This window comes from Rhinolophus ferrumequinum, chromosome X, assembly GCF_004115265.2.
Source record: "Rhinolophus ferrumequinum isolate MPI-CBG mRhiFer1 chromosome X, mRhiFer1_v1.p, whole genome shotgun sequence".
Classification (NCBI taxonomy): Eukaryota; Metazoa; Chordata; class Mammalia; order Chiroptera; family Rhinolophidae; genus Rhinolophus; species Rhinolophus ferrumequinum.
The window spans coordinates 38,216,994-38,244,278 of NC_046284.1; the positions used below are offsets into that span (position 1 = coordinate 38,216,994).

Genomic DNA, 27,285 nt, shown 5'->3' on the forward strand with positions numbered 1-27,285 from the left:
AAAAAAAACAAAAAACAGAACAATAGCATGTTAGTAAAGTATTGCCATTCTCTGCAATTTCACAAGTGATTTTGAAAAGTCATGTTTTACAAAGAATACCTATTTAAATCATATTACAACATATGTTTTGGTAGACAGAAATAAATATATACACAACTACTTGCAGGCTTATCATGTACCTTTCTATGTCTGCTACAATTACATCAACATCAAAAGGCCTCATGTCTTCATATACAATTTTAACAACATGTTAAAATAGAACATGTCAATGAAAATCATCCTTTGTGCTCTATAATGTATCATAGGAAAGGTCTTTAGTATAGACATTAATACCTAAAAACGGTTCTTAAGCCCTAAAAATTGGGACACATACAAAAGTAGATAGGATAGCATACTAAACTCCCACGGACCCAGCACACACCAGCTTCAACAATTATCAACTCGTGGCCATTCTGGTTTAACCTCTTCCCTGAACAGGTCCCCTTCTCTCCCTCCACCTCCCCTACCTCCTATATTTTTCAAAGTAAATCCCCAACATACGTAATACATTTTCATTAGTAAATATTTCAATATAATTAGCTTATTTTCTTTTTAATCTTAACTGTTGTTTTGTTTGCAGACGCTTTCTGCAAAATTTTGAAAGACTTTAATATTTATGTATCGATTATCCTCTGTGTTTTGGTAGACATGCACATACAATATCATATATGTATACTATTTATTTAAAATTTTCATAGATTTCATTCTAATTTTCTTTTAGTTTTTAATAATGTAAAAATAGCTCAGCATACAATATAGCACTTTCCACGTCTACCTAGGAAAACAGACAAGATTTTTCCCCCAGTGCCTTGGACATTATCTATTATCTGTATATCTATATACCTGTATCTGTATACCTGTATCTGTATCTAATAGATCTAATAGATACAGATACAGGTATATAGATATATATGCACTTACGTGGGTAGAATTAGCTATGCATAAGAGCTAAATTCTACGAATTCTAAGTTCCAATAATTTAAGCTGTCCCATTAAGCCAGCATCTGATCAAATGAATGATTTAGGACAGCTGATGCTACTTCTCGTTTTCCAGATCACAGAAAGACTCCTGCTGGGCTGTAAAGATGGTCTATTATTACCGTGTTTCCCTGAAAATAAGACTTAGCCGGACCATCAGTTCTAATGCATCTTTTGGAGCAAAAATTAATATAAGACCCGATATTATATTACATTAGACCCACTATTATATTATATTATATTATATTATATTATATTATATTATATTATATTATATTATATTATATTATATCATATCATATTATACCTGGTCTTATAGTAAAATATAAGACTGGGTCATATATTAATTTTTGCTCCAAAAGACACATTAGAGCTGATGGTCTGGCTAGGTCTTATTTTCATGGAAACATGGTAGCTAGTGTTTTCACAAGTATTCCATCTCCATGTTTTCCTTGTATGTGTGAAGAACCTGTATTTCAGCCTCTCTATTACCAAAATAGTTTAACATTTCCTACATTATTAGCAAATAAGCTGTTGAAACCAGGACAAAAGGTAATATTTTATTATGTATAAAAATTAAGCTCCCCCAAATAAGGGGACAATTAATAAAAATAAATTAATATAACTTACTCCAGAAGTATGAGAATATTTATGAGCTCCTGAGGAGAAACTTTATTCCAGTAAATTAAGAGAGTATCTGAAAATAGAAAAATAAAGTGTTAGATCTTGAAAATAATTACATCAAATAGCACTGTGAACCTTAAACACAAATAACTTAGCTTCAACAATCATCAACTCATATCCAATTCTGTTTCATTTATAGTCTCCTCTCCCCTCTCACTGCCCAGTACACACATTGTATTCTTCTGAATTAATCCCAAACATATCCTTCAATCTGTAATTATTTCAACTTCAACAATTATTTTTATTTATTTTGTAAATGTTTTTCTGGATAACTTATCCCAATTTCATATCATCCCTGAAGATGAAGGAAGGGAAGCAGACCTGGAGTTTTTAATGAAATTCCTTTTTTTAAATTTTTGCAGATATTAAAATATTGCTCACATAAAATGTTGTATTAGTTTCAGGTGTACACCATAGTTATTCAACACTTACATACCTAAAGAAGTGATCACCATAGTCCAGCAACCATGTGACACAGTACCACACAATTACAATATTATTGACTTTATTCCTCATGCTGTACATTATATCACCATGACTCATTTGTTTTATACCTGGAAATTTGAACCTCTATTCCCCTTTACCTTTTCCCCTTCTTTTTTAATTTTTCAATTACAGTTGACATCCAACATTGTATTAGTTTTAGGTGTACAGCATATGGTTAGACATTTATATAATTTAAGAAGTGATCTCCCTGACTAGTCTAGTATACCCACCTGGCACTATACATAGTTATCACCATGTACACCAAGTCTGCCTTACTACACACTCAACGCAATACCCGCGAAGTCCATCCATGTTGTTGCAGATGGCAAGATTTCATTCTTTTTCTATGACTGGGTAATATTCCATTGCATGTATGTAGTACCTCTTCTTTATCCATTCATCCATTCAGGTCCAGCAGGGACACCTTCATATCTTGGCTATTGTAAATAATTCTGCAATGAACATATGGATACACATGTCCCCTTGAAGTAGCATTTTGGGTTTTTTAAAGATAAATACACAGAAGTGGGATTAGTAGGTCCTTCTTTGTCTCTTGTTAAAGCCTTTGTTTTGATGTCTATTTTGTATGGTATAAATATTTTTTTTTTGCTTGTTTCTATTTTCATGAAATATCTTTTTCCATCCCTTTCCTTTCAGTCTAGGTGTCTTTCAATCTGAAGTGAGTCTCTTGTAGGCAACATGTGAGTCTTGTTTTCTTATCCATTCAGCCACCCTATGTCTTTTGATTGGAGCATTTAATCCATTTATACTTAAAATAATTGTTGACAGATATGTACTTATTGCCACATTATTATTCATATTTTTATCTTTTTAAAAAAATCTTAAAGTGGTCTGTCTTAAGAATTTTTTTTTTTTTTAATATTGGATTGGTGGCAATGAACACCATTAGGTTTTTCTTGTCTGGGAAGCTCTTTATCTATCCTTCTATTCTAAATGATAGCTTTGCTGGGTTGAGTAACCTTGGCTGTAGGTCCTTCTTTTTCATCACTTTGAATATTTCATGCCAATCCCTTCTTGCTTTCAAAGTTTCTGTTAAGAAATCAGCTCACAGTCTTATGGGAGCTCCTTTGTAGGTAACTGCTTCTCTCTTGCTGCTTTTAAGGTTCTCTCTTTGTCTTTAACCTTTGGCATTTTCATTATGATGTGTCTTGGTGTGGGCCTCTTTGGGTGCATCTTGTTTGGGACTCTATGTACTTCCTGGGCTTGAATATAGGGAAGTTTTCTGTCATTATTTCTTCAAATAGGTTTTCAATTCCTTGCTCTCTCTCCTCTTCTGGTACCCCTATGATGTAAATGTTGATACACTTGATGTTGTCCCAGAGGCCCCTTAATCTGTCCTCATTTTTTTGGATTCTTTTTTCTTTTTGCTGTTCTAACTGGGTGTTTTCTGCTACCGTATCTTCTAAATTGCTGATTCAGTCCTCTGCTTCATCTAATCGACTGTTGATTCCCTCTAATATATTCTTCATTTCAGTTATTGTATTCTTCATTTCTGACTGGTTCTTTTTTATTTTCTTAATGTTTTCTCTCTCCATTTTTATGTTTCGTATCTCTTTGCTGAAGTTCTCCCTGAAATTACTGAGCATCCTTAAAACCAGTGTTTGGAAGTCTGAGGCTGGTAGATTGCTTGTCTCCCTTTTGTTCACTTCTTTCTCTGGAGCTTTGTTTTCTTCTTTTATTTGGGACCTTTATCTTTGCCTCCTCATTTTGGCTGTCTCCCTGTGTTTGTTTCTCTGTATTATGTAGGGCTGTTATGCCTCCCAGTCTTAGTAGAGCGGACTTATGTAGTAGGTGTGCTGTGGGGCCCAGTGGCACAGTCTCCCTGGTCACCTGAGCCGGGTGCTGCAAGTGAGTCCTTCTGTTGTAGCTGAGCCTTGGTTGCTGTTTGCATGTCAATGGGAGTGACTGACCCTTAGGCTGATTGGTTGTGAGGAGTGGCTGTGACTACAGTGGAAGAGCAGGATTTGCTTTAGCAGGGCTCTGGTGCCTGCTCAGTCTGCCCTTTGGGTGTGATGTCCTTGGAAGCAGCCAGGTGATGCTCCAGCTTGGTCCAAAACTGGCCACCAGGTGTGCCAGCCCTCGGGCATCCTGGGAAGGTACCTGATGCAGGACAAGTTCAGCCCCAGCCTGTCCCCTACCCAGGGCCAGTAGTATGAGCCACAAAGCAATCTGCAGATGGCCACCACCCATGCTGGACTTGGAAGTGACTTAAGAAGCCAAGCTGCGAACCAAGGCTGGGTGCTGCTAGTGCCGGGCTTACAGCTGCTCAGCCAGAGGTATGGGACATGCTGGAGCCAGATGCTGCTTGTTTCAGTTTTGTGAACCTTTGAGAGATTGTAGGAAAGTCTGCAGCAGGAGCCAAGGCAGACAATTTTTATGGAAAAGCCAGGGGAAGCAGCTTGTGTGTGCCCAAAAGTTGGGTGGGGTCTCAGGGAGTCAGGGCCAAAGAACAGTGTTACACAGCTTGTTGGAGACTAAGGTATGGCTCCCGCATGTGTCTCCACGCTAGGTGGGGGGAAGGCTCAACAAAGGAACAATGACGCCTGCCAGCACTTCTGTTTGGAAAAAAGCTGCCCCTTCAGCCTTTACCCTGAAGCCAGACAATTCTGTTCCTCTCCTTACAGTCCTGGCACTTTCCAAGTTGCTGCCCCAGTGCTAGAGCTCAGCACAAGTGAGTCTGTCAATGAGTAAGTCCATGTGCAGGCCCTGTAAGAGGAGCGCCTGGGACTCTAGCAGCCCTTTGTCTCACTCAGCCACAATCTCCACTGGTTTTCACAGACATAAATTTCTGGGGACTTCTCTCCAAGGCACTGAAACCCTGGTGTGAGACTGGGACTCCTCGCTCCACTGGGGTTAGGGGATCTCCACATCTGAGATATCCCTCCTGATTTTTAATGGTCACGTGTGGGTGTGGGAACAACCCATTCCACATCTCTGCCCCTCCCACCAGTCTTGATGTGGCTTCTGTATGTTCTATCTTAGTTGTAGGGTTTTGGTTCACCTAGACTTCAGGTGATTCTCAATGATGGCTGTTTTGTAATTTAGTTGTAATTTTGATGTGGTTGTGAGAGAAGGTAAGCACAGCATTTACCTACTCTGCCATCTTGACCGGAAATCTGAACGTCCTAAAATTTTATGCAAGATGATGCATTTATGTGATTTTTGGGGGGGCTCAAGTGCTACTCTGAACCAAAAAGTTTGAGAACCATAAACTTTAGCGGAAGAAACAGATAAATTTTTCCACTCTTTACATTTGGATTGTAAACTCTGACATCCTGGTAACACACACACACACCATTTCAGATACAAAAGTCTTTTAAATCTATCACATGTACTTCTCTTTCTACCTATTTCTTTCTTTCTTGTAAAATATATATGCTTTATTTTAAAGAAGTTCTATTTTTACAAGAAACGATGATGAAAAAGCTAAAGAAATCACATATAAAAAATTACATATAAGGGAACTATATGAATAGCCTCTATACCAGGGGTGTCCAAACTTTTTTCAACGGTTTTCACCAAGGGCCATATGCGGTAAAATACACAAACAGCCGGGCCACTCATCGAGGTGAAGTACGTATGCCTCACCTGGTTTATTTAAGTAAACTAAATATATTTTTGGAATTTGCTGTGGGCCAATTAAAAATGGATTGCGGGCCACAGTTGACCTGTGGGCCGCAGTTTGGAGACCCCTGCTCTATACCCTACTGTTGGTTCAAAAGCTCCTAAGAGCCTCAGATCATAATGTATTGGGTGAGTCCTCCTCCTTGGATCTCTGACAGCCTCCTGCAGTGTCATAAGATACTCAGTATCACATGAAACCTCTTGTCAACTTTCAAAAGTGTGAACTCCTTTATGTCAGCTTCCACTGAAAAATAATGAGCTTTGGTGTCCTTCGTTTCTTCATCAATAAATCTGTGATAGAGATTTCTGGCCACAGAACTTGTAATAGACTTTTTTGGTTCATGTATTAGGATCTAATAATTACTAAGTACTGCCTTGTAGATTTCTTTAATAATATCATCAATTTGACAATAGGTTAAGTGAAATTTCATGTATGCAGGAATGCCATTAAACTTATCTGAAGTTATAAAATGCATTTCTTTAATATTTCTTTGTTTTTTAGGGGGCTTCTTTGTGCACACAGGTTCCTCAGCTTTGACTGTGTCTTCAGGGTCAAGATCTGATACATTAACAAAGTTCTGGTTACTGTTACTTGAAGCAAATGGGGAGAAGTATTTTGAAATGTTCCACATCTTTACAATCTCCAAGACATTCACAGAATTCCAAGAATTATTTAGGAAATCCTTATTTTTAGTAATTTCAATTCTATTGCTCACCAGCATGTAAAAAGAAATACCTGAGGAGCTCTGGAGTCCTTTATATTTCGTTACAGGTGAGATTTAGTATATTAGTTTTAGGTGTACAGCATAGTGTTTAGACCTTTATATAATTTATGCAGTGAGTCTCCCTGGATTAGTCTAGTACACCCCTGGCACTATACCTAGTTGTTGCAACATTGACTACATTCTCTATGCTGTACCTTACACCCCCATGACTATTTTGTAACTACCAATTTGTATTTCTTAATTACTTCACCCTTTTCACCGTACCCCCAACCCCCTTCCCTCTGTTAGTTTGTTCTTGATACTAAATTTCCAATTCCAATTTATTTAGAAGTGCATTTACTACAGTGATCTCATCTCCTCTTTTATTCAACATAGTATTCAGGGTAGGTTCCTGACCTTGCGAAGGTCTGGGAGCAAACAGAACATTCAGAGCTGAGTCGCAAGCCACGCAAACACTGGAAGACCTCCATGTGAGATGCGACTCCCGGAGGGAGATTCAAATAGCCTGGCAGGACTCATACCGCACAGGCACACTCTTTTTACCTAGTCCTTTATTTCCAACATACCTACCTATGAAGATTAAAGAAAAAAAAAAAGGATATTGCCACCACTTAACTTTGTAGGTATCACGAAATTAGGAAATTCCAAATTGCTAGCCTAGTGAGAACCTCCTGAAGATAGCAATGGAGGACGAGGCAATGTGGCCCACATGGAGGGGGTCAGTAGGAGGGGCGTGTGTGAGAGTTTCGACTTTACTTCCAATTGTTTTTAAGATTATGAGTATTGATAGTTTACAATGATTATAAAATACTGATCACCAAGAATAGAAAACGCTAGAATTGAGTCAAATTAAATTTGTTTAAACAAAAATAAAGCTAGCAGTGACTTCTGGTCTCCCCCCGCCTTCGGGTGCTTTTCTACTTAGAGAGGCCGGGTCTCCCAGAAGTCAGGGACTTCCAGCCTCTTGTCAAATGAGAGCTGAAGGCGCATCTTCTCTCCCGCACACGGGGCTCCTCCTGCCAAAAGGCTGGAGCCTCCTTTCCACCCCAAATCCAGTATCTTCTATCCATTCATCAGCCATCTGTGAGCCGTCCAACACCAGCCCAGTGCCGTGAGGCAGCTTCACAGAAGTCTGCAAAAGGGCTAAAGGGCTCATCCCTGCCGCAGCACAATTCTAGTCAGCAGCTCTTCTGACTTTTTCACGGCCGTGGTGTTGTCAAGCCGCTGGCCTCACTCAACCTTTTCCAAATTCCCAGTGAGACATCATGCACGCAGGGAGCGTGGGTGGAGGAGACAAGGGAGGTGATAAGAAACCTCCAAGAAGAGATAAACTGTGGTTAAGTGCATGTGACACACCCACTAATGATTTTAAAAAAGCCTGGCTGACACTAAAGGAGCTCCACGACAAAGAGCTACACCATTTACAGGCAAAATTAACCAGTTTGAGGAAACAGCGATTGGCAGATGGAAGGTGGACAGGCTCCACAGCCAAAATTAAAGAGTTGACTGAGCAACTAAAAGTCCTCAGTGCCACCATTACTGAGTTGCGAAATAAGTTACGCTCAAAAACATGTGACCAGTGTACAGTGAATGAAACATACAGGAGTACACTACAGCAAGAATTTTATGATATTCAACAACAAAATCTTCAGTTTATTGCCGAGCTCACTGCAGAAAGGAATAAATTAAGAGAAGAAAATAAAATGCTTTCTGCAAAACTAAAATTGAATCAGCAACAGTTTCATCATTTTTCTGATAGTGATGATGACTTCATTCCTTGTTCTCAAAGGACTATGCCAGTTTTTTCAGTCAGGAAGCCCACGCAAGGATATCAGGCATATCTGCCTGTGAAATTGACAAAGCAATCAAATACTGAACAGATGAAATCTGGAGGAGAAAAGGAACAGCAAGAAAGTCCAAAGTTTCCAATTCCATTTCACAGTCAGGACCTCTTTGAGGTGCCGCAGACCTCTTTTGAGAACATTTCTCCTAATAGCAGTAAGCCTACCCCAGGAGGCATTTCTGACACGAAGGCATCTGCAAGTTTTCCTTTAATAGCTGCACCAAGTCCTCAAAGGGAGCATGAATTTCAAGTTGTCTCAAACCTTTCAGAAGATAAGCCTGACCAGCCAAAAAGGAAACAGACCATCACACAGAAGACCTCCTCACAAAAGTCCGGAACTCAGAAGGACTTCTCCTGGAGCCTTTCCAGTATTTCTACAGGAAAAAAACCAACAATTCAAGTAGTATCTGACACTTCAGAGGAAAATATGCCTGATTATACTAGCTCATTTCCCTTTCTTACAGAGAGAAAGGAAACACTCTCTTCAAATGTATTTCCTTTTGACTATACTTTAAGTGGGAAAAGAAGATCTTCTATTGGTATTCCTCGTTACAACATTGGGTTGAGAGATGGCAATATCCAGGTACCTTCCAATGAACAACCGACTCTAAGGAAGAATACTAATGAATCTACAGGTGCAGCAGGGTCTGGTACTGATAAGCCTCAAAGAGATCCCCAGAGTCCTGTTTTTCGGTGTAGGATAAAGAGAAAAGCCAGGATGCAGTCAGAAGGGAGGAGGAAGTAGCTTTCCCTCACCCTCTCTCTTAAGGAAACTGTTTTTCTTCCACAAGAGGGCAGTCTTCCTGCCAACTGACACTATGTTTTGACACTATGTAACTGATAACCCCTGACTGATTCCATTTCACTGGACATGATAAACAAGATGCTAAGACCTTAAAAAAAAAAAAGCTTGGCACATGTCTAAGACTTTGAAACAGTGAACTACTGCCAGTTAATAAAACACAGCTATAAAGAGAGAAGGAAATTCATTCTTCAAAATCCCTCTACTTCCAAATAAAAGTATAGAGGTCTACCATCTTTTTGTTGAAATTAAGTTGCTACTCTTTTTGAACCAATAAAAAAGAAAGCCAAGAGAAGACCTGAAAGGGGTGGACTTGTAAGAGTTCAACATTTCAATGCATATACAGTGACTAAAATAAAATATTTACTGGACAAGACAATTAGAATACATCCATTGACAAGGATCCAGAAGCTGATATTTTTCAGAATAAAATGAATATGACTTTACAGATACCATACAGCATGACTTTATATGTACAAAAGATAAAAAAGAGATGTGACATAGCCTGTATACTAGTTATTAAAAATGTGCTTTTAAAAAGCAAAAGCAAAAGAAAGAAAAACCTAATTAACAAAGACCAAATATTTAACAACCAAGGTCAACGTTTAGAAGAGAAGGAGGAACTATGAAGCTCGCAAGAAACAAAGCAGTCATGGTTTTACCCATGACATTAAAGAAGCAGCCAGAGGTCACTGGTTATCACAGGATATGGTATGTGTGTGTGTGCTTGTGTGTGTGTACACATGTATTTATGTGTACTGGAGTGGAAGACAGAACTAGTCAGCAATGTATCTCCCCTTCCTCCTTTCTTCTTTCCCTCCCATCCCAATCTTACTTTCCCTGGCAGCCAGAGGCTTGCCACTGGTTATCACAGTATAAGGAAGGTTGTGTGTTTGTGTGTTTGTGTGTTTGTGTGTGTGTGTGTGTGTGTATACACGCATGTATGCATGTGTACTGGAGTGGAAGACAAGAGAACCTGTCAGCAATGCATCTCCCCTTCCTACTTTCTTCTCTCCCCACACCTCAATCGTACTTTCTCTGAGCTGTGGTAGTATTGAACTATTTTATTTTCATTTTTTTCATGTGGCTGTTGAGGCTTCTTTGTTTTAAACAAATTTATTGAGAAAATGTATGTACCATAAAACTCACCCATTTAAATGGTACAACAGTTTATAGTATATTCAAAGAGTTGTAAAACCATCACCACAGTTTTAGAGTATCTTCATCACCCTAAGAAGAAACCCCGTACCCAATAGCAGTCACTTTCCACTTTCCCCACTTTTCACCTTGTGGGAAGACAAAAACAGTGAGCTGCGGCTGTAGTTGTTAACTAATCCATTATCTCCTGGAACAAAATACCACTGAGTTGAAAATAATCTCCCCTTTACTCATTTCTTTCCCAAAACTTGGAGGCCCATCACATAGCCTTAGTATATACTCTTTGACGTTTGCTCTAAATCATACATTCTTAGAACTTAAAGATTATAGTTATTTTGTTGCTGTTTATTAATGTACTTTAGAATTTATTCCTACCTAGCTATTGATTTGTCTTAATGTCTCTCTAGCTATCAACTTGTTTTTATATCTTGCATTATTACAAAAAAGATTTAAAGTAATATTCACTAAAAATAGAAAATAAGTAAAAGATAACGATCAGAACCCAGGTGCTTTTATGTTCTTCTTTCCTGCGTGTGTGTGTGTGTGTATATATATATATATATATATTTTTTTTTTTTTGAGCAAAATATTCAGAAAAGGAAGAAAAGGGAGGGAATTGTGTAAGTAAATGTGGTATTTGGGAATAAGATAACCTCCTGATTTTACTTCTAGAGGACATGTAGTTTATGAAAATCCTTTGGTTATATTCTATCCTATACTGTGAAGAGGAACTGTAATACTAGTATGGTTATATTCTATCATATAATGTAAAGAGGGACTGGTAATACTACTAGTAAATAATATCACATACCAAGGGAAAAGAGCCTGAAGAAGAACCTGATGCCATACAGTGGTACTGCAAAGATAACAATGACATTCCTTACCCTCAAAGAACTCTTCCCGTCTTTTTGTTTGCTTCTGTTTTTCCAAATCCTGGGTTAAATAAAAGCTAAAGTATTAAATATTACTTCTGGTTATTGTTAATTCTTTCTGTTTACATTGGTCATTTAATGTATTATACGCTCTGCTCGAAGAAATGTTTAGCACTTCTAAAACTATTGGCTCATTTTAGGAATAACTTTTAAATTCTTTTTAAAAAGTTATTTCAAAAAATCAAACCTATATGACGAAAATGAACCCATTTTAAGTTAAAATACAGGAACATTTTTAAGGTCAGATTCTTCAAAGATCTATTTCTAATGAGTATGTGTTCTATATACAGATGATGGTGAAATACTTGTTGCATGAACATGTGAGCCTGTGAGGGTGGATATCTAGTAGAGTCCAGGCTTAATATGCTGGTAACTCACCTTCAGAAATCATTTTTACTATATACAGGTAGCACATCAAGAGGCTTCTGATTTCATACTGATCCAATCGGTTATACTGGGATACACTGCTCCTTGTAGAACTCTGTCGGGTCTGTAATATAAACACAGAACTTTTGTGAACAATATTATCACTGTAGTTTCCCATAGCCTTTAACTCAATAACTATTTTTATGATTAGTCCAGTTTGGGAAAATTCTAAGCATAAATCCAAATTTTATATCACACTTCAAAGGCAAATGGGCTATTTGCTGCTATAGAAGCTAGTAATATTACTGGAAATTACCTTGGGCCTTCATCAAGATATAGCCATGAATATTGTGCTTCATTCCCATAGGTCCTGTATTTTTGTAGTAAAAATTTTAACTAATATGTGACTATTCCAGGGAAAAAATATTTGAGGAGGAACTTAACTAAATTACATGGAAGCATAAGAAACATTTTAAACTCTTTAATTTTAATATTTCCTTGGAGTTTATTAAAATCCAAACTCTAAATAACAGGTAAGAAAATCTATCTTTAAAAAGGCTAAAGAGGGAGGAGGGCGTGGTAGAGGAGGGAGGGTAAAGAGGATCAAATATACAGTGATAGAAAGAGAACTGACTCTGGGTGGTGAACACACAATGTGATATATAGATAATGTATTACAGAATTGTACACCTGAAATCTATGTAACTTTACTAACAATTGTCAACCCAATAACCTTTAATTAAAAAAAAAAAGGCTAAGGATATTACAAGATCATTACACTAAGGAGGAACTAGTAACACTTCATGACTAGACCGTGTACAAAGTAGTGATGTTCCTATTATTTGATTATTTTTGTTCATCAGTTGTTAAGTATGACAAGATCTGACCCTATTTGGGGATTTATATGAATAGAAGAATAACCTCCTAAAGAATTCACGCTTGTTAAAAACTAGTCCTCTGAGTTGAGCTAAACTGGGCTGGGGATATACGCTTACTAAAGTAGGATTTACTAAGAAAGACCTTTCACTTGGAGCAAAACATGTAGGTTTTGAATGCCTGCTAGCTGTGTGACTACCGTGTTTCCCCGAAAATAAGACGTACCCCGAAAATAAGCCCGAGGTTAAGATCGTCAGCCAAACGGACACACTTAGTACATTATGATGATGTTCCAGAAGAAGATGACATGACTGCATTTGAATAAATGTAGATTGTTGTACATGAAAAAATAAGACAGCCCTTGAAAATACACCCTAATGTGTCTTTTCAAGCAAAACTTAATATAAGACCCGGTCTTATTTCCGGGGAAACAAGGTACTAGCAAGTCATTTAACCTCTTTGTCCTTTACTTGTGTCACCTATGAATGTCTGTTGTCTTAATTCTAAATGGTGTGAAACAGAAACCTTTGTGAATAAATTACTATTTATCCAAAGGCTCAAGGATGTATAGTCCAGGGGTTCGCAAGGGGTGGTTCCCAACCAGCATCATCAGCATCACCTGGGACCTTAGAAATACAAATTAGCAGGCCCCATTCCAGACCCACTGAATCAGAAACTTAGGGGCCGAGGCCCAGTGTCTATTTTTATTAAGCCCCCAGGTGACTCAGATGCATACTAAGAGTATCATAATATTGGAGGAAAAGTGCTGGAATTAGAAAATCTGGGTGCAGTTCTGGCCCCACCAGAGCTGTGTGATTCTCCTAAGTCACAATCTCAGTCTCATTTGGAAACTGAGAGTTGAAATTTATTATTTTTATGTACCCTTCTAACTAATTTTATATGATTCTATGATTTTACTTGTACATAGCAGCATGACAAGGCTTTACTGGTCTAAAATGAGGTTTCTCTGACTCAAGGCAGGCCTATCCCACAAACTTTAATGTTAGGCTTGAAAAAATGATGGAAGAGTTGAAGAATATATTCTGATGAAGTAATGCTGAGATCCTCAATTTGAGGACCTAAGTTTCTTTCTCCCAAGTTAATGTCATTACTCTATTACAAAAGAATGAAAGGCTGAATCAGTCCTACCAGGAAGTTATGTGTTTTAAGTGACAAGGTACATCAGATATTTTAAACTTTTCCTCTCTAGAATAGGTTGCAGTGCAATGTGCTAGATTTAAAGGAGGTATTGAGTTAGAGCTCTTACAGATGAATGTCTTATTCCCCATAAACAGTTTAAGACATCCAGGTAGCAGTTGCCAGCATAGGAAGCAACTGCTAAAATATCCAAAAATTATGGAATGGTCTTTACAAATCCAGAGCAGAGAGCCACTTATTTACATGAACAGAAAGAGTGTGGTAGCCTAACACATCCCTAGGGTTACCATATTTACTTAGGTTCTCACATTTTCACCAGTGCTGCCCTGATCTGGAAATCCTGTCGCTCCTTCTGGGATGAGGGAACCTCTTGAATCTTCTCTTTTAATTCCGTGATGTCCATTTTGAAAAGACCCATAAGCTGGGAAAAAAAGCCAAGTCCTTGTTAGCAATAGGAGGAACTGTCAAAAAATATATTTTAAATAAGTACTGGGTCAACTGAAGTGAAGCTATATTTTAGGCATGAAATCTTGGTCATCTAAAATTGTGAAGTTTATATATTATTGGCTTTAAGTGTTTGGGGTCCTTGTTAAAACCCGCTGCGTCGGGCAGAGACTCGGACCCTAGCTGGCTGGAAATAAACCTCGCTATGTGACTTGCAAAAAAAAAAAAAAAAAGACATATAAGAAGCCAAATGAAGGGTAAGCATTTTTTTTTCTTTTTACCTCTTGAAACACTTTGTATGAAACTACAAGAAATTTCTGGAAAGTCATCAAATAAAGCCACACAATTTGAGAGATAACTTTACAGATAAGCAAACTTTGGCCCAGAAAAGGGAGGTGTCTTGTCCAAGACTGGAGACAGATAAAAGGATTAAAAGCCAGTGTTTGTCTCATTATCCTCTACATTCTCAGTATACTAAACTACATTTTTAACAAGCTTAGACAAGAAAACTTAAGCAAAGAAATGTGGCTGCAAGTGTGAGTTAGATTTTAATTGGACTTTACTAGAGATCATGCTATGTACAGTTTCTATTATGAAATATTTCAAAAACTACAGAGGAAAGGATACATTTCTAAACAGCCATGCAACATATCTTCACAGGACTTAATTACCTGTGTCTTTGTCAGTGCTCAGATTCCCTCTGTTTGTAGGTGAAGTGAAGCCACATGCAAATTCATCCCTGGATGCCTGTAACACAATGTGATACCTCTGTGATTTAAACGAACTTGTACACTAGGGTAAGAAACTGGAATTAACAGAATAAGATGTTACTCTGACTTTACACAAAGTTCACTGTGAAAGTCTAAATCAGGTATCAGTACTAGTATTTAGGTGACAAATTGTTAGGCACAGCCGGAGGAATGAGTTGCAGGAGACCAAAAATTGGTTTATTAGAATTTATTTGGCGTGTTTGAGCTGCGGGAGGTCAGAGAAGAAAAGACCATAACCTCCCCGAGCAAAAAGGGGTAGGAATTTTATAGGAAGGGGTAAACAAGGTTGTTCCCCCTTCAATGTTTCAGGGGGTTCTTGTTGCAGTGTCTCTAGCAACCAAAGGTTTCAGGACATGACCAAGCCCTCCGGCTACATACCCTGGCCCCCAGACCTCCTTCCGGATGCCCAGGCTTGCCGAGGCTTGCTGATCACAAGCCCCTACTAGACAAAGTACAAAGCAAGACAGGATAAGATGGTTTCTACATTCCAGGCAGCTTCTCCAGGGCTATGGCAAACACAAGCCAGCAGGTACACGGTACAAAGCAAGACAAGATTGCTTTTAAGATAAGAAGGTCCCTGTTCCTGGCCTAAGTATGGCCTAACACAAATCTTTATAAAATAGGTACTAGCAAAGCGTAGTAACCATGACCTCTGGCTAAGGCACATAACTCTAGATGGCTGGTGAAAGCTGCAACTGGTGCAGTCTGGTTCAGTTCTCCTGCTTGGAACCAGGGGCAATGATAGAAGGAGGGGTGTGACCAGAAGCCCTAGGTGAACTTGAGCTGCAAAAGAAAGACCAGAGAAGCAAAACATTTCCAAATATCACTGTCAAATGTCGTGGAGCAAGTATACGCATGAGCTACTGTGTGAAGAAAGATCAGCCTGATACACAAGCATGTGATATAATCGGGAGCTACAGGCAGTCAAGTCATCAGGGAGACTTAAAAGTATCTTTCTCAGGAACCTGAGAAAAGACAAATCAGGGTAGGCTTGACAAATCAAGATGGGGGGATTTCCAAAGAAAGCTGTAAGGAACACAGTTGAACCTGCCACCCAACGACACGGCATGGCTACTAAAAGTGTGAAGGTGATCTTGGGCCATACAGAATGGAGGGTAGGTGGGGCAGATGTTAATAGTCCCACTGGGCAGACTATAAAGTGTACAGTTCTGAGCACCACATTTTAATATGGCGACTGGGAAAATGGAGCCGATTCAGAAGAGTAAAACCAAGAATGGAAAGGGTTTGGAATGACAAATGATGAAGTGGACATGGCTGGTCTGGAGAAAAATTTAGATGGCACATGTGTAAGGGGTATCATGTAGACGTCGAAATAGATTGTTCTGTGTACCATCTCTAGAAGGCAAAACTAGGACAAGTAGATAGAAAACCTTTTAGGTCTAATGTGAGAAGGAAAGTTTTCCTTATTACAATGGCAAAAGTTTTTTTGTTTTTTTTGTTTCGATTTGTTTTGTTTGTTTGTTTGTTTTTTGCCAAATGGGAGACTGATCACCTACAAAGTTCCTCTCAGCTCTAAGATTCTAAGCGGATAAAAAGGCACAGACCAGTTGTGATGTGCTAAAAGCAAGTCATCAAGAAGTCTGAAAGGAGGTTGCCAAGGGAGGGGAGAAGCAGAGGCATACAGTTCAATCCCTGGTGCCTAACATGTTGGAGGTGAAGAATCTTTTGTTCAGTTTCCAAGTTAAATAAATATATGAGGGCACAGAATAACAGCAAATCTTAAAACACTGGGTGCAAAGGACTCTGGGTCTTCTCTTGGACCTTGTCATTCAAAGTGTGGTCCTTGGACCAGAAGCAGCTCAGAGCTTGTTAGAAACGCATCATCCGCAGTTCTGTTTACTCCTGCAGGGATCCGCCCAGATAGGTGGAGACAGGGGCAAGGTGAGTTGTGAGACTTGGCCCAGAGCAATGGCAGCGACCACCACCACAGCCAGTCCTGCTTCCACAGCTCCCTCCCCTTTGCCTGAACTAGTTGGGCTGCGAATCTGTGTCTGTGGTACACAGTTCTCAGAACAGCAAATATTCTGTTCTTTTGATCTGACACTACTACTAAATTAAAAAAAGAAAAAGAAAAAAAAGAAACGCATCACCTTAAGCTCCACCCAGGCCTGCTGAATTAGCATCTTTGTTTTAAAAATTTCCCCAGGGGATTCATATGTACATTAAAGTTTGAGAAGCACTGTTCTAGGAAAAAGTGTAAATGTACTCGTAAAAACCAAAAGGAAAAAAAAAAAGAGTGAACCATTAAGATTGAGACCATACAGCATATGATCCCAATTTCAAATACATTTGATAAAACGCCCATAGAAATACATGACTACTTACAGAATTAGGCATGGCTGCACAAGAATACAAGGTATCACGTCCTGCTAATCGCTGTATATTTTCCAAAAGCAGTCCAACAAATGGGAGGTACAGTTGTGCTATTTTGGCTTGCTGGTTCTGAAAAATAATTATCAAAAGCTTAATAAGTATAAAATATGTACCTATTACAAATCAAGTTGGCTCCATCTATCATTTTAAAGACTAAAAGCGAGCAAATATCCATAATAAATTAGTGAAACATGAGTCTATTTATACTTATATTCTCAAAACTAATTACCACAGAACGTTCTTGGTATTTGGATTTATATACAATATGGAGTCAAATCCCATCCCTCGAGCATAACTACATAAAGTAAAAAGCAAAAGTTTAGTTTTTTAAATAGCAGTCGATCTATAAAGCAGATCATATTAGTCCCATTATTTGACTCCAGTGAGGGTTAAGTTTCATGACAGTGGGGACAGTGCCTGTCTTAGTCACAGCTTCATCCCCAGTGCCTGGACACAGAGCAGATGGCCAATATACATTAGCTGAATGAATGGAAGAAGTGAAAAAACAATACATTACTGTATTCATTCAAAACCATTTTTTTGCTTTGATTAAAGCTTCAATTAAAATAATGTGATCTTGGCCCCCTAAATCAATTATAAGACTTGGGAGATTGATACAGAGATTGATATATTTATAAATATGTAAATAAAGGCAGCCACTAGTAGTCTTAACTAATGTGGTAACATACAATTTATTTATTGCTTTTAAGTCAATATCAACATTCATCAAAAAAAGGAACACAATAAACTATACTAAGTAGGAGTATATTATTATACTTATAATGTGACAAAAGCAATGCAAATTGCAGTAAGTAATAAATACATCTGAAAGCTAAGGAGTTTAGCAAAAATTGTAAGAAAAAATTGTAATTAAAGAAATATAACTGGATGTAGCTGATAGGCATTTTCTATTTATTAAAGACAAGTGGGAATACTAAGAAAAATAATAAGATCCGTCTCCAAATCAGCTTAGCAAGTGACTAGTATAAACAGCATAATTCTATTTATATTTGAATGCAAAAATAAAGGGATGAATTACTAATTATAAAACAATGTTAGTATATGTTAGACATGCACAAACAGCAACTAAAGCTGTGGTCTTCACACATAGACCATGTGTAATGTATGTAAGGTTTACAGCCACACCTACCTTTTCTCAATAAGAAGCAAAACTTCATATTACACGTTTTTTTTTATTAGTATCAGGTGCACAAGACAAAGTAATACTTAGACGTCATCATTGATATCCCTCACACTGTGTGAACCTCCCACCCCCCATCCACTATCCCTCTGATATCGCAGAGAGCCATTACATTTCCACTGTCTCTATTCCTAATGCTGTACTCCGCTTCTTGTAAGTATATACATACATATGTATACATATATATATGTAAAATTATAGTTGACATTCATTATTGTTCAGCTTCAGCTTCAGGTGTACAGTGCAGTGATCAGGCATCTACATCATCCCTGAGGTGGTCTCCCTAATGAGAAAAGTATCCATCAGATAGTCTACAAAATCTTTACAACATTATTGATTACATTCCCCAAATTACTTTTCAAAACCCCGTGGCCATCTTGTGGTTACTGACTGTTTTCTAATCCCCTCACTTTCTCCCTTATCCCCACACCGCCTCCCATCTAGCAACCCTCAGTTTTTCCTCTTTGTCTCCAAAACTGTTTCTGATTAGTTCATTCACTTATTCTTTTCTTTAGATTCCACATATAAGTGAGATCATATGGTATTTATCTTTCTCTGTCTGACTTATTTCACTTAACATAATGTTCTCTAGGTCCATCCATGTGGTTGCAAATGGTAAGATTTCTTTCTTCTTTATGGCTGCGTAATACTCCATTGTATAAATGTACCACAGTTTCTTAATCCAGTCATCTACCGATGGGCATTTCAGTTGTTTCCATGTCTTAGCTATTGGGTATAGTGCTGCAATAAACATAGGATTGCATAAAGATTTTTGAATTGGAGTTTTGGATTTCTCCGGATAGATACCTAGGAGTGGAATTACTGGATCATAGGGTAGTTCCATTTTCAGATTTTTGAGATACCTCCATACTGTTTTCCATAGTGGCTGCACCAATCTGCAATCCCACCAACAGTGCACAAGCGTTCCCTTTTCTCCACATCCGCGCCAGCACTTGTTGTTTGTTGATTTATTGATGATAGCCATTTTGACTGGGGTGAGGTGGTATCTCATTGTGGTTTTTATTTGAATTTCTCTGATGGTTAGTGAGGTTGAGCATTTCTTCATATGTCTGTTTGCCATCTGTATGTCCTGTTTAGAAAAATGTCTCTTCAAGTCCTCTGCCCATTTTTTAATTGGGTCGTTTGTTTTTTGTGAGTTGAGTGAGTTTTTTATAGATTTGTGATATTAATCCCTTATCAGGTATATCATTGGCAAATATCTTTTCCCATTCAGTAGGATCCCTTTTTGTTTTATTGATGGTTTCCTTTGCTGTGAAAAAAACTTTTTAGTTTGGTATTATCCCACATGTTTATTTTTTCTCTTAGTTCCCTCGAGCGAGGGGATATATCAGTAAAAATCTTACTCCGGGTAATGTCTGTGAAGTTTCTTCCTATATTTTCTTCTAGGTATTTTATGGTTTCAGATCTTACATTTAAGTCTTTTAGCCATTTTGAATTTATTTTTGTATATGGTGTAAGGAGGTGGTCCAACTTCATTTTTTTGCATGTGTCTGTCCAGGTTTCCCAGCACCATTTATTGAATAGACTGTCTTTACCCCATCGTACATTCTTGCTTCCATTGTCGTAGATTAAATGGCCATATAGGCGTGGATTTATTTCTGGACTCTCTATTCTGTTCCATTGATCTATGTGTCTGTTTTTATGCCAGTACCATGCTGTTTTGATTACTGTAGACTTGTAGTATAATTTGATGTCAGGTATTGTTATACCTCCCACTTTGTTCTTATTTCTCAAGATTGCTGAGGCTATACGGGGTCTTTTATGGTTCCGTATAAATTTTAGGATTATCTGTTCTATTTCTGTGAAAACTTCATTGGTAGTTTGATAGGAATTGCGTTGAATATGTATATTGCCTTAGGCAGTATGGACATTTTAACTATATTAATTCTTCCTATCCATGAACATGATATGTGTTTCCATCTATTTATATCTTCCTTCATTCCTTTCTTCAGTGTCTTATAATTTTCTGAGTACAGATCTTTTACTTCTTTGGTTAAATTTATTCCCAGGTATTTTACAGTCTTTGGAGCAATTGTAAATGGGTTTGTTTTTTTTTAAATTTTTCCTTCTGATGTTTTATTATTGGTATATACAAATGCAACTGATTTCTGAATATTAATTTTGTATCCTGCTACTTTACTAAATTCATCTATCAGCTCTAATAGCTTCTTGGTGGAGTCTTTAGGGTTCTCTATATATAGTGTCATATCATCTGCATATAATGATAATTTTACTTCTTCCTTACCAATTTGGATGCCTTTTATTTCTTTTTCTTGTCTGATTTCTGTGGCTAGAACTTCCAGCACTCTGTTGAACAGAAGTGGAGAAAGTGGGCAACCGTGCCTTGTTCCTGATCTTAGGGGGAATGGTTTTAGCTTTTCCCGTTGAGCATGATGTTAGCTGTGGGTTTGTCATATATGGCCTTTATTATGTTGAGATATGATCCCTCTATTCCCACTTTCTTAAGGGTTTTTATCATAAATGGCTGTTGGATTTTATCAAATGCTTTTTCTGCATCTATTGATATGATCGTGGGATTTTTAGTTTTCATTTTGTTAATGTGGTGTATCACATTAATTGATTTGCGGATGTTGAACCACCCTTGCATACCAGGGATGAATCCCACTTGATCATGGTGTATGATCTTTTTAATGTATTGCTGAATTCTGTTCACTAATATTTTGTTGAGAATTTTTGCATCTATGTTCATTAGAGATATTGGCCTGTAGTTTTCTTTCTTTGTGGTGTCTTTGTCTGATTTTGGTATCAGAGTGATAGTGGCTTCGTAAAAAGTGTTTGGGAGTCTTCCCTCCTTCTGGATTTTTTGGAAGAGCTGAGGAGAATAGGTGATAATTCTTTTTTGAACGTTTTGTAAAATTCACCTGTAAAGCCATTTGGTCCAGGGCTTCTGTTTGTTGGGAGATTGTTGATTACTGATTCAATTTCCGTGGTGGTAATCAGTCTATTCAGGTTTTGTTTCTTCTTAAGTTAGCCTTGGAAGGTTGTACGCCTCTAGAAAATTGTGCATTTCTTCCAGATTGTCAAATTTGTTGGTATATAGTTGCTCACAGTAATTTCCTAAAATTTTTTGTATTTCTGTTGTCACTTCTCGTCTTTCATTTCTGATTTTATTAATTTGGGTCCTCTTTCTCTTTTTCTCAATGAGTCTGGCTAAAGGTTTGTCAATTTTGTTTATCTTCTCTAAGAACGAACTCTTGGATTCATTGATCTTTTGTATTGTTTTTCTGGTTTCTATTTCATTATTTCCACTGTGATCTTTATTATCTCCTTCCTTGTACTCCCTTTGGGCTTATTTTGCTGTTCTATTTCCAGATCCCTTAAGTGTGAAGATAAACTGTTGATTAGTGATGTTTCTTGTTTCTTTAGGTAGGCCTGCAATGCTATGAATTTCCCACTTAGGACTGCTTTCGCGGCATCCCATAGATTTTGGGTCGTCGTGTTTTCATTTTCGTTTGTCTCGAGATATCTTTTGATTTCTTCCTTGATCTCCTGGTTGACCCATTCATTATTTAGTAATAAGTTATTCAGCCTCCATGAATTGGTGTGTCTTCCATTTTTTTTCCTGTAGTTCATTTCTAATTTCGTAGCACTGCGGTCAGAGAAGACAATTGGTATGAGTTCCATTTTCTTAAATTTATCAAGACTTGTTTTGTGGCCTAACATATGGTCTATCTTGGAAAATGTTCCATGTGCGCTTGAGAAGAATGTGTATTCTGTAGCAGTGGGGTGAAATGCTCTGAAAGTGTCGATTAAATCCAAGTGGTCCAATGTGTCATTGAAGGCTGTTGTTTCCGTATTGATTTTCTATCTGGAAGACATGTCCCTTGTTGTCAGAGGTGGGTTGAAGTCCCCTACTATGATAGTGTTATTGTTGATCTCTGTCTTTGTGTCAGTCAATATCTGTTTTATATATTTAGGTGCTACTATGTGGGGTACATAGATGTTTACTAGGGTTATGTCCTCTTGTCGGATCGATCCCTTTATTATTATATAGTGCCCATCTTTATCTTTTAATATGTTCTTCATTTTAAAGTCTATTTTGTCAGATATAATTATTGCAACTCCAGCTTTTTTCTCATTTCCATTTGCATGAAATATCTTATTCCAACCCTTCACTTTCAGCCTGTGTGTGTCTTTTGATCTGAGGTGAGTCTCTTGTATACAGCATATACAAGGGTCTTGCTTTCTTATCCACTCAGCCACCCTGTCTCTTTATTGGAGCATTTAATCCATTTACATTTAAAGTGATTATTGCCATTTTTAAATTTGTAGTTAGAGTGTTTTCATCTTTCTTCTATTTACAGAAGTCCTTTTAGTATTTCTTGCAATGCTGGCTTGGTGGTAATAAATTCCTTTAGCTTAGTCTTTTCTGGGAAGCTCTTTATCTCTCCATCAACCTTAAATGATAGCCTTGCTGGATAAAGCAATCTAGGTTGTAGGCCTTTGTTTTCCATCACTTTGAGTATCTCCTGCCATTCCCTCCTGGCCTTCAAGGTTTCTGTAGAAAAGTCATTTGATAGTCTTATGGGAGTTCCCTTGTATGTAACCCTCTGTCTTTCTCTTGCTGCTTTTAGGATTCTTTGTCTTTAACCTTTGCCATTTTAACTATAGTGTGTCTTGGTGTGGACCTGTTTGGGTTTATCCTGGTTGGAACTCTCTGCACTTCCTGGGTTTGTATGTTGGTTTCCCTCATCAGGTTAGGGAAGTTTTCAGATATTATTACTTCAGCTATGTTCGCAATCCCTTACTCTCTCTCTTCACCTTCTGGTATTCCTATTATGCGCATGTTGTTGCACTTGATGTTATCCCAGTGGTCTCTTAAACCATCTTCATTGTTTTTTATTCTTTTTTCTTTCTGTTCTGTTTGGGTGCTAACTTGTCTTCTAAGTCGCTGATTCGATCCTCCGCTTCATCTAACCTGCTTCAAGTGAGTTCTTTATTTCAGTAATTTTGTTCTTTATTTCTAACTGGTTGTTCACTGTGATTTCTCTATCCTTTATGTCGTCTCTAAGCTCCTTAAACATTCTTATCATCAGTGTTCTGAACTCTGTCTCTGATAGGTTGGTTACCTCTGTTTCATTTGGTTCCATTTCTGGAGGTTTTTTCTGTTCTTTTATTTGGAACATGTTTCTTTGTTTCCCCATTCTGGCTGACTCTCTGTGTTTGCTTCGATGTATTAGGTAGATCCCCTCGAGTTCTTTGTTCTTGCTGGGTTATCTTATGTAGTATGTGTCCTTTATATTTGACTTGCACTACTTCGGTGGGGTTAACTCCTAGGCTGACTTGGCTCTGCCCACCGCAGGGCGTTCTGCTGCGTGAGGATTGACCAGTTAAATGTGGGTTGACCTCTATGGGCTATTGTGCCTGTAGGGAATTCCCTCTGGGTGTGTCACTTGGAGGTCAAACCCGATAGTACTCTGGTTTGGTCTGGAGTTGGCCTCTGGGTGTGCTGAATCTTGTGCCTCTTAAGCTGGGCCCTGGTAGGGCTATTTCAGAACAAAGCAAATCAGCAAGCAGAACAACAACAACAACAAGGAAAAAATCAAACACATTCACATGTAAAAACAACCAACAACCCACACTCAACACAGGCAAAGATATCAAAGATATAAAGACAAAACAAAAAGCAGTGCCAGTCTTGGCTTAAGCCCACCAAGTAATCTCCAGGTTGTCCTCTAGTGTACCTGAGTCCTCTGTGTATTGTGCAGGCACAGCCGGTCACCTGGTGCCCCAGGGCGACGTTGGGACTGCAGATGTAGATGCGTGGGGCTGACGGGTCTGGATGGTAGTTTCTACAAAGTCAGTGTGGTTTCTGCCCTTGCCTGCACATATGCGCACTGAGAGTAGCACCACCAGCCTTGTGTCCAGTTCTCCTGAGTCTTAGGGCACTTCTTCCGTGTGTGTGTGTGTGTGTGTGTGTATGTGTGTTGTGTTGTATGTGTGTGTGTGTGGGTGTGTGTGTGTATGTGGTGGGTGGGAGATTTCTGAGCTGCTGAAAGCACAGAGCTGCGTCTGCTGCTTACTGCTGATCCCTGGGAGTGCCTCTGCAGTTGTAATTGCCCTGCCCTAGGCAAGCCAGAAAGGGTGGGGGCTGGGGATAGATGGGTCTTCTCTCTCCTAGCCCAGCCGTGTAACACTCTTCCCGCAGGGCAGGAAAGGTGGTGGCTGGGGGTGGAGGAGTCTCTTCTCTCCTAGCCCAGCAAAAATCACACTCTTCCCAGCCTCTTCCCTGGGTCAGGGCTGCCTGTCAGGCTTCCCAGAGCCTGAGCACTAAGGCTCCTCTATAATGACACTACTCCTCAGTTCAGGGGCCAGTTTAAGTCTCTGGAAGGGCGGGGGTACGATTGGAAGAGCAGGGGGAGGGGCCCAGGTGTTCTTTGTCTGGCCTAGGGCACAACTGGAGGTCTCAGCTGAGGTTATTGCCTCAAATGCTGGATATGCTGCCCCCTCGGCAGGAGAGATCAGCTGTGGGACACAGGGAAAGAGCCCACCTCCTGGCTTTTGTGTTCTCGGTTCCATCCTGGGATCCCCTGCGTCTCTGCAGCTGCGGATGCCAGCAGCGTTTCCACCGCCGCAGATGCAGACTGCGTTTCCACAGCTGCAGATGCAGGCTGCATCTCCACTCCGCTCTCTTCCTTCTGCCCCTGCTTGTCCAATTTGCCTTCCTACAAGTAATCCTTGCACGAGTCTCTTAGCCATTCTGCGTGATGAGCAGAGAGTCCTTTGATGGGTTATAGATGCCCCGTTTGTGATAAGATCTGGAGGAGAACTCAAAAAGTGCTCCCTGCTGCCGCCATTCCTATGACGTCACTCCTCATATTACATATTTTATGTTTGATATATTAACATGTCTTTTTATTAATCACTTAATAGTATTTGTTTAGGGATATATATGTGTGTAAGGATATATATTAAGGTATATATTTGAAAGACTACACATGGCTACAGTTGTAGGTGATTTTTAAAAATTATAATCCGTTTATGTAACAAATCATGAAGCAGTTATGTTGTTCTTTATTTTTGTTTCTTTCTTTTTATCGTGTTTTTTTCCGCTTGTTTTTCTTTAAATATGATCTGAGAAACTAGTGTTTTTCTTTAACAGTTAACTGAACAGTATTTTTAAAACCTAATTATTTGAAACAAAAACACCTTATTTGCAAAAATTAGTTCTCAATGCTCATATTATGTTCCTTACTGAAATCTCCATCTTTAATGTAATCTTAGCAGAAATTTACTAATGTGACATTGATGATTATATGGACATCCTTACCTTGTGCTGATATCTAGTGTCAAATGCATGTTTTATCAAAAGATTCTTTATGACAGAGATAGCTGTATATCTGATTTCATAATTGTCTTGAAGAGCAATGGAGGTTTCCCTCAGAAGTAGACCAACCAGGAAATGATGCTTGCAGTACTCATCTGATAAACTGTATTCAAGATGTGAATCTGTAGTACAATGAAATTTAAAACCGATTAATAAAAATATTCAAAATTTACTTTAACATTAATATACTATATTTATTATTTAGTAATATATAATCATGCTAGCAAGAGGTATACTTTTATTATTAATGAATGAGAACAATTTTTTACCATACAGAATGAGCATGCAAAATTTCACAAGACAGAAGCACTCATAATTAGGCCTAGATGATAGCCTTAATGATTATTTCAGTGGGTAGGATATTCCCTAGATTTTTTATTCCTAGATTCTTTTTTAACTCTTGGAAATATTAGGATAGAACCTAGAATGAAAGAATAATACATTTAGCAATGTGTCAACACATTTCTTTAAAGAAGAGATTTAGTTAGAACTACAAATTGGAGTAATTCTATATAACAATACTTGATTCACTTTTCTGATTATCCTGTAAAGTAGGGAAGAGAAACTAGACAACTGAATTATTCTAACAGTACGAACTATTGACTGTTCTAGTAAATGTTACATATTGGCCTGAACAAAATGGGATATAAGAACAGTAGGAAAAACAGCCTCACCTCACTCCAATTATTACACAAATACAAATCTTTCATTTCATAAAATCACCACTTCAAACTATGGTTTTCACTCCCTTTTAGATCCTCCGTCCATTTTAAATCCCAGCTGCTAACATCCTAGTTGGGACTTGCCTTATAACTAACTACTCAGCAGGAATTGCGAACAAGTTCAGTAATTTCTACAGTAAATTTTTACTGTATTTCCTCTTGTCTACCCTTTAATTTAGTTCAATCATGAAGCCAAAGGATATGTTTTCTATTTCCTTTTTGGCCTCTATAGCACTTAAGATAATGCTACGTATTCAGTTAGGACTTAAGAAATGTTGTGAGTAGTCAGATATAATCCTAAATCCTGATGATCTGTCCACAGCTTCTTTTCCCTGACTTCCCCATAGCTATCAATAAATACGGGGGAAGTATTTGAACTACATGGTCAGAATCTAATAAGGGGTGGTTGAATAAGGGTGCTTGAGTTTTTAAAGATTTTCCCTCCATTTTCACTGGCTGTAATTCAATCACTAAAACAACTGCTCAGCAGCTACTCTCCTAGAGACCAGGGCAGGTGATTTTCTTCCTGTCATTGGTCATGTTCTTTTGTGAATCCCAGTCACTGTCTATGGACAGGAGCCAGTACTGACTAACCCAGGTGGCCTTAACTGGAGAGATTTTGCAATGGTAGTAAAGTTTTTCTCTTTAGTGATTTAAATAAATCCAAGCAGATGGTTTCACCCACACCTTCAA

General features: G+C 38.3%; 1 protein-coding gene across 1 annotated transcript in view; it reads right to left on the reverse strand.

Annotated features, from left to right (window-relative positions):
• The window catches only part of DOCK11 (dedicator of cytokinesis 11), a 212,920-nt gene that overhangs the window by 60,419 nt on the left and 125,216 nt on the right, over positions 1 to 27,285 (reverse strand). Inside the window, 6 exon segments of the mRNA XM_033112064.1 lie at positions 1,648 to 1,714; positions 11,671 to 11,782; positions 14,001 to 14,113; positions 14,808 to 14,883; positions 17,253 to 17,369; positions 25,814 to 25,992. Of these exon segments, the coding sequence (XP_032967955.1) occupies positions 1,648 to 1,714; positions 11,671 to 11,782; positions 14,001 to 14,113; positions 14,808 to 14,883; positions 17,253 to 17,369; positions 25,814 to 25,992 (664 nt within the window).